A 13,243-nucleotide genomic window follows, 5' to 3' on the forward strand; every position below is an offset into this window, starting at 1 on the left:
AAATGCATGATATACTTCTAAGGTTTGACACTTGTACCAAGAGTTAACAACAGAGTAGCATATGGCAAAACTACCTATTACATACTATAGACTATATTTACTAGGAATACCTTACCATACTACACTAATACTAGGGATGAATCATTAGGGACTGATAAGGGCTTTGGGATGTTTTGTGTTTTGATAGTTTAAAATTGAGAGTGATGATGGTTGTATAACTAAGTGAAGATAACTTGAGACACTGATTGTTTATCTTGGACAGAATATATGCTATGTGAAATTAGGAGCCCCCTACTTAATAAGGCAAGCCCTCAATCTTGTGAAACTTACAGCTGTAAAAGGAAGGCTAAACCTTCCTATAATTATGCCTAAGAGGCACCTCCAGAGAACCTCTTTTGTTCCTCAGGTGTGGCCTTTTTCTAAGCCCAACGTGGCAAATAAATTCATTAACTCCCCCCCCCCCACATGGGACATGACTCCCAGGGGGTTAAATCTCCTTGGCGACATGGGACATGACTCTCAGGAATGAGCCTGGCCCTGGTATTGAGGGATTGAAAATGCCTTGTTGACCAAAAGGGGGAAAAGAAAGGTAACAAAATGTTACAGTAGATAAGATATTTCAAATAGATTCAAGAAGTTATCCTGGAGGTTACTCTTATGCAAGCTCCAGCTAGATATCCCAAATGGTCACAGTATGCCAAGCCCTAACCATCAGTAGTCCCAAAATACTGAGACTCTATAAAAGTTTCACTCACAAAGTTTTTCAGAAATTTAAATTCACCAGAGTGTTCCTATGCCAGAAGAGTCCTAAAACCCAGAGGCAACAGCCTCTTTAAGAACATCAACCAGATGCAGCCCCCTTCCCCATAATGTTGACACCCCTTTTCAATATGAACAAGTTAGGGTGGTTGCTGCCTAGACACCCCTGAAGATCAAGAAAGTGATTAAATGAGAGGAAGGGGTAGCAACAGACAAGATAGGATTTAACAAAGGATTACAAATACTGAATCTTTATATAATTTTTTTTCTTAGTTGTTAGGGTATCAGAATAGCTAGAAGAAAATAACTGAAACGGTGGAACTGTAACCCATAATATTCTTTGAAACTACCTATATAACTACTTGTTAAATTGTATTTTGAATGTTATCACCTTTCTGTATATATGTTGTATTTCACAATAAGGAATTAACTGAAATTGTGGAACTGTAACCCAAAACATTCATTGAAATTTTCTAACTACTTTTTAAATTGTACCTTCCAAGTTATCACTGTTCTGTATATATGTTAAATTTCAAAATAAAAAATTAAAAAAACAATACCATCTTCTACTGATAACTTTTCTTTGGAAAAAAGTTTCTAGCTTGCTATTGACTCTAATCAAGGATCTCTTTGTCCTTTCCCAATCTTACCCCTCAGAGTTAATAAATATTCCAAATTCTAACAACAGAAAAAAGGGGGAGTCCATGGATTAGATAATACGTTTGGAACCCTGGAAAAACAAACAAGGGGGGAAATGGCAATTAGAAATTCCAGGAAAATTTAAAAACTAACCAAAGAAGGAAATTATTGGAAATAATTAATTTTCTTAAGATTTTCATCTTACCATATATATTCATGATCATTGTGCCAGTTTGAATGTATTATGTCCTCCAAAACACCATTATCTTTGATGCAATCTTGTGTGGGCAGACGCATTAGTGTTGATTAAATTGTAATTCTTTGAGTGTTTCCATGGAGATGCAACCCACCCAACTGTAGGTGATAACTCTGATTAGATAATTTCCATGGAGGTGTGGTCCTGCCCATTCAGCGTGGGTCTTGATTAGTTTACTAGCATACTATATAAGCTCAGACAGAAGGAGGGAGCTTGCTACAGCCAAGAAGGACACTTTGAAGAACACACAGGAGCTGGGACAAGAGCTGCAGCTTACAGAGACATTTTGGAGATGGCCTTTGAAAGCAGACTTTTGCTCTGGAGAAGCTAAGAGAGAACAAATGCCCCAAGAGCAACTAAGAGTGACATTTTTGAGGAACTGCAGCCTAGAGAGGAACATCCTGGGAGAAAGCCATTTTAAAACCAGAACTCTGGAGCAGACGCCAGCCACATGCCTTCCCAGCTAACAGAGGTCTTCCGCACACCATTGGCCATCCTCCAGTGAAGGTACTCGATTTTTGATGACTTACCTTGGATACTTTATGGCCTTAGGACTGTAACTTTGTAACCAAATAAACCACCTTTATAAAAGCTGATCCATTTCTGGTGTTTTTCATTCTGGCAGCATTAGCAAACTGGAGCAGTCATATTATTCACAAAGTCCATAACTTGTAACTCATACCTGAATTATCTGCAGGTGTGCTTCTACTACTTTTTTCTTAGTCCTGACTCTGGGTATGCCTAGAAATGTTTGATTGAAAGTTACTAGGTATGAGAAACTGTAGAGCCTCTAGAGGACCTTTAGTTTCTGACAGGCAATTATAGTCAGGACAGATTACCTTAATTCAGTTAGCTAGTGAGCTAATTCAAGTTGGATGATCGATCATTTTAAGACCTGGTCTATTTTTACTTCCCCCTAATTCCTAAGTAACGTCCTTCTGAGGTTCCAACTGAAAGCCTGTGGTATTTACCAGGGCCCATCAACACTGGTAGGATCTAAACTACAGGTTTGATCGCTCTGGTATATAATACTGCTGAAAGCGCTGACTAGTACCTCAGCCATTTGGCTGCTATCTCCAAATTTTTTCCATGCCACTTACCAAGTCAGTGAACTCCTTCAGAGGAAAAGTAGCTGAGACTATTGGGATTACTTCTCTCCACTTTTCTTGTCTCCAGGGTCTTGTCATTCAAGTCCCAGCTGCCTTAGGTGCTCAGGGATACCTCAGGTCCTAGAAGGCACCTAGTTTCTTGCCACACAGGGCTTCCTCACCATGGCTATTTCCTCATCACACAAGCAAGGAAAATCTCACTTCTGTCTGCTAAGGTAGTCTTATACAATGTACTATAGTCATGGGAGTGACATCCCATCACTTTTGCATAATCTACTGGCTAGAAGTCACAGGTTCTGCCTGCATCCAAGAGTAGTGTATCATATATGGCATAGATCATTGGGGTTATCTTATGGTGTGTCCACCACATCTGGTGACAACGGGAGAGGAAGAAGACAGGGAATGCAAACATTCAGCAGTCACTAATATAGTGAAAAGAGCTTTGTATTTGGTGTCAGAAGTCAGTTTTGTCTCATTACTTGTGCTATCTTTTCCATTCACTTCATCTTTCCTTATCTGTAAACTGTGTTTTATGTCACAGGATTTGGTGAAGACAGAGTAAAAAACTACAGAGATATTTTAATTTTTATCAGAAAAATCACTTCCAGATTTTAAAATTACAGGATACTCATTCTTAAAGATGCAAAATATATACTCATCACCATAATCACATGAAAAAAATAATAGAGAATATGTACACATGTGAAAATGGGGTCATCTTTACAAGAGGATAATGTCATATATTAAAGACAAGGCTGAAAGGGAAAACAGATGGGAAGACAGAATCATCAAAGTATGCACAAGGTTACTTTAAACAATATATTTTATTGGTAGTTCCTGGAGACTACATTTAAAAAAGAATTTAAAATAATCAAGAATTCCAGTACTCAAAATGGTAACATACTTAACATGGCATATTTTCTTCCTAGCTTTTTTCTCTATCTACACAAACACACGCAAATGCACACGCACATGGCTAAAAGAGACATAATACAAATATATATGTGTGTGTGTGTGTATATATATATATATATATATATATATATATATATAAAACTTTCACTAATCATAAAATTGCCTATATTCCTACCACCCAGAAACACTGTTATCATAATGGTGCATATCCTTCCTCTCTCTGTGTATTTTATACAATGCAAATCATACAGTACACCGTTTTAAAATATTTTTCACTTAACAGCTTACTATGGACATTACCCCAAATCCTCAAACATAATACAGAAAAGACAGAACAATAAGTTGTAATCATTGTTCTCAAGCAAGGCACATCAAAGCTTCCTATATGCCTTTTCTGTAAGAAGTTTGCTTTTTGCTCTGAAGAGGGAAGAGTAGGTATAAGCTCTCCTGTCTGAGTTCCTTTGCTTTGGGGATCCTGCTGACTCATCTCTCACCCTATTTAAGGAAGCACTTTTTCTATTTGTTTAAGGAATAAACGTGGGAGGTTGCCCCAGCAAGGACAGATATATTTTGTATATATTGTTCTCCTTTCAAAAACTTCATACTCTACCCCACAGTGAACATAACTTTATAATTGAATGCTTGTTTGCAACTTCTGCAGCCTTTTCCACAAAATGCTTGTTACAGAAGCTGGAACATGATTTCCCTCATAATTTCTAACACAGTTTTATGAACTCATTAAATTTTTCATCAGCATACTCTTTTAGACAATGTTATTTAAATTCTTTCTTACGATTTACCATATTAGGACACTTACAGTTTTGCCCCTTTAAGAATCTTTGATATACAATTCTTCGAATTTATCATATTTATTGCATGCTTTCTGCCTTTTATGAAGTTAAATGAACATTAAACAAATATATAAATAATTTCTGATATTCTTTAGATTTACAAGGTTACTCCCCAGGATGAAGGATTTGGTATATAATACAATGAGGTAAAACTACTGGTAAAATTATCCCAATCTCAAGTATCAAGTATATTCAAAGATTTTATCTCTTGCATGACTTCTCTTGATGTTTAATAAGAGTTGACTTCCCACTGAAGGCTTTCCCACATTCCCTGCATTCATAAGGTTTTTCTCCTGTATGAGTTCTGTGATGTACAATGAGAGTTGATTTCACACTGAAGGCTTTTCCACATTCACTGCATTCATTGGGTTTTTCCCCGGTATGAATCCTCTGATGTTTAATGAGAGTTGACTTCCTACTGAAGGCTTTCCCACAGTCACTGCATTCATAGGGTCTCTCTCCTGTATGAATTCTCTGATGTTTAATCAGTGGTGACTTCTCACTGAAAGCTTTCCCACATTCATTGCACTTGTAGGGTTTCTCTCCTGTATGAGTTCTTTGATGTACAATAAGGGTTGACTTCTCACCAAAGGCTTTCCCACATCTTTTGCATTCATAGGGTTTCTCGCCTGTATGAGTTCTATGATGTACAGAGAGGTGTGACTTTCCACTGAAAGTCTTCCCACATATGTTGCACTCATAAGGTTTCTCTCCTGTGTGAATTCTTTGATGCACAGAGAGGTGTGATTTTCCTCTGAAACTTTTCCCACATTTACTGCACTCATTAGGTTTCTCTTTCGAATAAACTTTCTCACGTGCAATGGGGGTGAGCTTCTCATCAATATCTTTCCCATGTTTACCGCACTCAAAAGGTTTCTCACCTGTATGAGTCCTTTGATATGTAAGGCTGGTCTTACCACATTTGGAACCTTTATAAAATGCTTTTCGAATGTGTGTTTTTTCATGTCTGATAAGGTGATATGAACTCTTAAAGGCTTTTTCACATTCACTGCATTCAAATGGCTTCTCTCCTGTATGAGTTCGCTGATGTTTAATTAGAGTTGACTTCTGAATAAAGGTTTTCCCACATTCACTGCATTCATAGGGCTTCTCCCCTGTGTGAGTTCTCTGGTGTGCAATGAGAGTTGACTTCTGGGTGAAGGCTTTTGCACATTCACAGCATTCATAAGGTCTCTCTCCAGTGTGAGTTCTCTGATGCACAACAAGGTTTGCTTTCTGGATAAACACTTTCCCACATTCAGTACATTCAAAGAGTTTCTCCCCAGTTTGAATTCGCTGACTTTTATTAAGGGTTTGCTTATGTTGGAGGGCTTTTCCATGTTGATTAGGTTCAAAGAACTTCTCTCCAGGTTGAGCTTTATCAAGACTAGAATGGAAGCACAATTTCCAATGTGTCTTACTTTCATCGTCTTTCTTTCTTACATAGCTTCTCTTTTGACTAAGAAAGTTTGAATTATGTTTTAAACACCTTCCACATGAATGAAATTTAGGGAGACTTTTTCCTATAGAAACAAAGCCTGTGCTCAGATAAATGAATTTTCTACATGTTCTGCATTCTTGACCACTTTCATCCTTCAGTGTTCTCTTGTCTATGGATGCAACTTGCCACAGAGGATTGTCTTGGCTTTCCTTGTAGTCATCTATCTGGTCATCAACTTGACAGACTTCTAGAAAAAAATACAATGAAATGTCATAGTTGTAAATATTGCCACCATAACTTTATGGGATAAAATTAATTCATAAATATCCTTCTCTGACCTCCTAACAATATGACTGGGCTGCCCCACACCCACCATCTCTCCTGACTACAAATACAAAGAAATGCTGGCCCAAATTAAAAAAAATAATTTAGTATGCAGCCAAGCTCAAAACCAAGAAAATAAATTTATTATTGTCAGAAATGAAATAGGAATGTACAGTGATGGGGTGAACAGAAATTGAAGCTGTGAGGCTTGGCAGGGAGAATCCAGACCATAGGGTACAAATGTTCAGAAAACTAGAACTTAATTTCTGCTTCAAACTAGAATCAAAAGGGGCTTCCATGCTTATTAAACGGGAACTATAAAGACTCCCCACTGGCCAAGGAAATTGGCAAGAAAGATGTTATACGTAAGAAATCAAAAGCCTAGTTCTGTACCTCAATCCAAATGATACAACCTTAGTACAGAGCCCACAAGCTGGAAAATTAACATAAAAATTAGTCATGTATTAGTAGGCTCTTAGAAGTGGCAAACTTTCCAAAACAGCTATATTATGATGTTTTTATAACTCAGGGAACACAGAACTTCCACAGAAAACCAACTCACTGAAGAGGAGTTCACAATAAAAAATGATCAATCTCAAAAGGAAATGAACCATCATGAAGGATAATCAGCAGATATATTTAAAGATACTCTCATTCCTAACTGTAGCTAATAGAACAATCTGTATTTTTTTTAAAATACAGGCATAAGAAACTCTAAATAGAGAGGTTGAATATTAGACTAGTCAAAGATGAAGACAGATTTAATGAATTAGATGACAGATCTTGGGAAATCACCCAGAATGTAAAATAGAGACAGAAAGAAATGGAAATATAAGAGAAATACAAATATAATAAAAGTTCCAATATAGGTTCAAGAGAAGAGAGAGAAAAGAAGATGGGAAATGTGCCAAGAAAAGGGTTAACATAGCATCCCTTACTGCTATAATTAGAAAGGTAAGCTCACAAAGCTGGCCTTTGGCTGACACTTGGAAATTTGGATTTGGGGGAATTTGGATTGATTCTCTGTACTTTCCTGCAGTTTTGAAAGAAATGCCTTGAAGCAGAACTTCTGGAATAGCAATGAAGATCTCTGTAAATCCCCTCCCCAGTAAAAAGCAAAATTATCAAATTCATCCATTTCTGGACTTTGGAAATTACCAAAAGGCATACATCAAATAAAATCAAGAAAAATCACTGAATGTCAGAAAGAACAGCCAATAAGAACTTGGTTCTACTTACATCCCACTCCACCCAACTCTGTGACACAGGAGCTATGAAAACTGGCAGCCTCACAGCCACCAGAGAGGGCTAACCTGTTTTGAAGCTCCACCAAAAGCCCTATCCCCAGAGCACCATCATTATTTGACCTAACTTGGAACTCAGTAACAAGAAAAGAAGGGACACTATATGGTAACTCAAACTACACAAATAAATAAAGAGTACCAGTAAAGGTGATGTACAGGAAAGAGTTATCAAAGCAAGCCTGTGGTTGCTATTTTTTAGAAAGGCCTACTTGCAGGGTTGGCTCCTGGCTAAAGTCTGGAAACTTGACTTTGGAATGTTCCCCATGTTGATAAGACTAGTTTGCCTGCCTGGGGCACTAATCACCAGTTTTCCTTTTAGAGTCTGTATGCCTGACCCTTAGAGGCTGAGGATTTTCTCATGTGGCTATTTTGCGTCTATTTTGAGTGGGGGCCAATTTGAAATCTCCACCCAAAAAGGTGAAAAGGGTTTTTTTTTTTTTTTTTTTAAAAAAAGGCTTGCTTGCCACTTGGACTTGAAATGCAGCTGCCTCTCCCTGCAGCATCTTGGCTTTGCAAGAGAAGGGGGCAACTATCCCTGCTGGGGTTTACCCCCTACCAAGTACCCAGCAATATTGGTGAAAATGAATCCATATCAAGGAATGTGGCAAAATGTCAGAGCACCTGAGATAAAGAGAAAAAATCTTACAAGCTTACAGAGAGATAAAAACTCAGGTTGCAAACAAAGTATCAATAATCAGAACAGCTTCAGAGTTCTCAAAACGAACACTGGATATCAGAATCCAATGCAGCAGTGCTTCAAAAGTCTAAGGGAAAGAAATTTCCATCCAAGAACTCTAGTCCATGCCAAACTCTATCTAGGATGAGAGTATAACAGAGACTTTTAGACATTTAAAAATCTCAAAAAAAAATTCACCTCCTATGGACCTGCCTCCTTTCTTAAGAAAGTACTGAAGAATGTGCTCCAATGAAATGAGGAAGAAGACATGGCACACTGACCCTGGCATTGACGGATTGAGAATGCCTTTTTGACCAAAAGGGGTGAAAGACAGGCAACAAAAAAAGGTTTCAGTGGCCAAGAGAATTCAAATAGAGTCAAGAGGCTGTCCTGGAGGTTATTCCTGTGCAAGCTTCAGCTAGATATACCATAAAGAATACCTTGGTCCCTATCTGAGACTCTATAAAAGTTTCACTCACCAAGTTTATTTTTCAGAAACTTAAATCCTCCTGAGTGTTCCTATGCCAGATAAGTCCCAAAACCCAGAGGCAACAGCCTCTTCAAGAACATCAACCAGATGCATCTCCCTTTTCCATAATGTTGACACCCCTTTTCAACATGAACAGGTTAGGGTGATCACTGCCTAGACATCCCTGAAGATCGGGAAAGTGATTAAACTAGAGGAAGGGGTAGCATCAGATAAGACAGAATATAACAAAGCATTACGAATACTGAATCTTCATATAATGTTTTTTCTTAGTTGCTAGGGTATTAGAATAGCTAGAAGGAAAGAACTGAAATGGTGGAACTGTAACCCATACATTCTTTGAAATTTGCCCTACAGCTACTTGTTAAATTGTACTTGGAAAGTTATTACCTTTCTGTATATATGTTATATTTCATGATAAGGAAATAACTGAAACTATGGTACTATAACCCATAACATTCTTTGAAATTTCCTATATAACTACCTGTTAAATAATACTTTGAATGTTATCACCTTTCTGCATATATGCTATATTTCACAATAAGGAAATAACTGAAACTGTGGAACTGTAACCCATAACATTCTTTGAAAATTGCTCTCTAAATACTTGTTAAATTGCACTTTGAAAGTTATCACTTTTATGTATATATATTATATTCCATAATAAAAAATGAAAAAAAGAAGAGATGGCATAAAGAAAACAAGAAATCCAACAATGGAGAAAATAAATGGAATCCCCAGAATGATGGGGAAAGATCTCAGAATGACAGTTGTACAAGAAGGAACAAGGAGTATCTACCCAGATGGAGGTAGATCAGAAGGCTCTAGACAAACTCAAGGATATGAAATTGATAAATCACTTGACATCTCAGAAAATATTCCAGAGTCACTCTAGACAACTAATGATGTAGTGTTTAAGTTGAAATGGTGGTAAGTATATAGGGAAATAAGCAAATGAAATAAACCAAACAATTAACCAAAGAAAACAAAAAGTTACATAGGAAAGGTAAATTAATCATAGATTACTACATGGTGCAGGTGAGTACAGCATTTATATAGTCATCATATTGTAACCAATAGTATTGATGAAAACCAAATTTATGGTATAATCATATAATCGGGGGTAGTGGTGCAGAAGGCAATGAAGTGAGCTAAATCCTAATCTTCCATAGCAGGAAATTTTAAATAATATTGGTAAGATATATATAAGTTATAGAGAATAGTGATATAAAAATAGGAGTCAGCAAGATGGCGGCTAGGTGAGACAGACCAAAAATCACCTCCGTGGAAAACACTAGATAAAAAACCAGAAAGTGACCCAGAACACCCCTTCCAGAGTAGCACCAGCCGGACAAGGTCTGCTAAAGCCACAGGGAACGTGCGTTTGGTGAAACCAGGAGTCTGCATTCTGAAATGAGTGACTGAGTTGGCTGAGTCCCTCGGCCACGATGAGGTGTGGGGAAACGGTGGGTTGGCATTTAAAAAAAAAAAAAGAAGCCCGGGAACAGCCGCAGATAAGACGGGGGCGGTCTGGACTAACGCCTCGGTGTCTGGGGTGGAGGATACCCCTTCCCACACCCACTGCTGATTGTCTCGGGTCCAGGGGAGCAAAGGGGAGCCAAAAGGGGAGAAAAAAAAAAAACAAAAAACGCACGACTTGCAGCCTTCTCCCCAGCGGGTGGGGCTACTCCTGCCTGGGGCCGAACACACAGCACAGAGCCGAGCCAAGAAACCCAGCCTGACAGGGAGTCTTTCCCGCAGCACCGCTCACACAACACAATATCGGCTGTGGACAGTGGCCTTGAATACACCCACAGCTGATTGTCTCAGAGCTGGGAGGGCAGAGCTGTGCGGAAAGGGGGAAGTTAACGTGTCCCATTCAACCATCTTCGAAGCAGGCTGGGAACACCCCTACACAGCTCAGTGGCCCAGGGCTTCCCTGGAGGCCGGCGCTCACTTGTGATGTGGCACGGCCCTCCCTGCCTCAGCAGAGGTCCTGGAAAAGCACAGCAGGGAGGGGGGAACCACTCGGAAATCCCAGGTAACCTACGCCAATACCAAGGACTTTTGGGTCAGGGGCAGAGAACAGCCTTATATCTCCGGGAACACCTGGGAGGTTTGACTATTAAACCTGCCCTTCCTCCCTAACCGCTCAGGCACACGCCCCTCATTGAGGGCAGACAGCACCAACAACATACCCAAATTAAGTGCACCAATTGGACCCCACAAGAATCAGATCCCCACACACCACAAAGTTGGGGAGAACTGACTTGAGGGGAATAAGTGACTCACGGACACCATCTGCTGGTTAGTTAGAGAAAGTGTATGTCACCAAGCTGCAATTCTAACAAATTAAAGATCAAGTAAAGCAAATGCCAAGAGGCCAAAAACAACAGAAAATCTTAAAGCATATGATAAAACCAGACGACATGGAGAACCCGAACCCAAACACTCAAATCAAAAGATCTGAAGACACACGGTTCTTGGCCCAATTAATCAAAGAACTACAGACAGGCAATGAGAGCATGGCACAGGATATAAAGGACTTGAAGAAGAGCATGGCACAGAATATAAAAGACATAAAGAAGACCCTAGAAGAGCATAAAGAAGATATTGCAAGAGTAAATAAAAAAATAGAAGATCTTATGGAAATTAAAGAAACTGTAGGCCAAATTAAAAAGACTCTGGATACTCATAATACAAGATTAGAGGAGGTTGAACAACAACTCAGCCTCCTCGAGGAGCACAGAACAGAAAATGAAAGAACAAAAGAAAGAATGGAGAAAAAAATTGAAAAAATCGAAATGGATCTCAGGGATATGATAGATAAAATAAAACGTCCAAATTTAAGAATCATTGGAGTCCCAGAAGGGGAAGAGAAGGGTAAAGGTCTAGAAAGAGTATTCAAAGAAATTGTTGGGGAAAACTTCCCAAACCTTCTACACAATATAAATACACAAAGCATAAATGCCCAGCGAACTCCAAATAGAATCAATCCAAATAAACCCACTCCGAGCCATATTCTGATCAGACTGTCAAATACTGAAGAGAAGGAGCAAGTTCTGAAAGCAGCAAGAGAAAAGCAACTCACCACATACAAAGGAAACAACATAAGACTAAGTAATGACTACTCAGCGGCCACCATGGAGGCGAGAAGGCAGTGGCATGACATATTTAAAATTCTGAGAGAGAAAAATTTCCAACCAAGAATACTTTATCCAGCAAAACTCTCCTTCAAATTTGAGGGAGAGCTTAAATTTTTCACAGACAAACAAATGCTGAGAGAGTTTGCTAATAGAAGACCTGCCCTACTTCAGATACTAAAGGGAGCCCTACCAACAGAGAAACAAAGAAATCAGAGAGAGATATAGAGAATTTCAACAGACATATATAGAATATTACATCCCAGGTCACTAGGACACACGTTCTTCACTAGTGATCACGGATCTTTCTCCAGAATGGACTGCATGCGGGGACATAAAAACAAGCCTCAATAAAATAAAAAACAAAAAAATGAATTTGTTCAAAGCACATTCTCTGACCACAATGGAATACAAATAGAAGTCAATAACCATCAGAGACTTGGAGAATTCACAAACACCTGAAGGATAAAAATGAGGGGGAGATGAAAACACTCCCGGATAATCAAAAGCTGAGGGACTTCATCACCAGTAGATCAGTCCTAAGCAGGCTGAAAGGAAGGGACACGAAACAATTGACTGAAACCACATGAAGAAATAAAGATTTCCAGTAAAGATCACATGGTAAATATAAATACCAATACTACTGGATTGTTGATTTATAACTCCACTATTTACTTCCTACAGGATCTAAAATACATAAACTGTAATGATAAATCGGTGGTTTTGGACTCAGTGTAAAATATGTAATTTTTGACAAGAACTACATAAAGGTGGGGGAATGGAGGAGTACAGGAACACAGTTTACGTGTCCTATTGAAGTTAAGTTGGTATCAAAGAAAAACAAGATTGTTATAGATTTAAGAGGTTAAATTTAAGCCCCAGGGTAAACACAAAGAAAGTATCAGAGAATATGCCCAAAGAGATGAAAAGTAGAGTAGGGGTTCCAAGAAGTGGGGGAAGGGGCAATGGGGAGTTAAGAAATGAGAGTAGGGCTTTTGTTTGGGGTGAAGGGAAACTTCTAGAAATGGATGGTCAGAAGGCGATAGCATTGCAACATTCTAAATGTGATTAATCCCACTAAGGGAATGCTAGGGAGGGGTGGAATAGGAAGATTTAGGCTATATATATCTTTCCACAATTGGAAAAAAAAAATAAGACAGTCTAAATAGATGACAATTAAATGCCAAGGATGATCCTGGATGGGATCTGAGGTCGGAGGAGAGGAGGCTCAAAGGGACACAGACGGGACACAAGAAAAAAAAAAGGAAATATAGAATGTAAGCTTTATATCAATGTTGAATTTCTTGAACTTCTTAGCTGCACTTAATGACATTGCATA

The 13,243-nt window shown here is 38.6% G+C and overlaps 1 protein-coding gene across 5 annotated transcripts in view; it reads right to left on the reverse strand.

The window, feature by feature from the left end:
• Positions 1 to 3,568: 3,568 nt before the first annotated feature.
• Positions 3,569 to 13,243, reverse strand: part of ZNF674 (zinc finger protein 674) — a 35,094-nt gene continuing 25,419 nt past the window's right edge. For all 5 annotated transcript variants that reach the window (XM_037821634.1, XM_037821636.1, XM_037821633.1 and 2 more), the window contains one exon: positions 3,569 to 6,217. In XM_037821634.1, coding sequence (XP_037677562.1) covers positions 4,731 to 6,217 — 1,487 coding nt within the window. In that variant the 3' untranslated portion in view covers positions 3,569 to 4,730. The remainder of the gene's footprint in view (positions 6,218 to 13,243) is intronic.

This window comes from Choloepus didactylus, chromosome X, assembly GCF_015220235.1.
Source record: "Choloepus didactylus isolate mChoDid1 chromosome X, mChoDid1.pri, whole genome shotgun sequence".
In the NCBI taxonomy this organism is placed as follows: domain Eukaryota; kingdom Metazoa; phylum Chordata; class Mammalia; order Pilosa; family Megalonychidae; genus Choloepus; species Choloepus didactylus.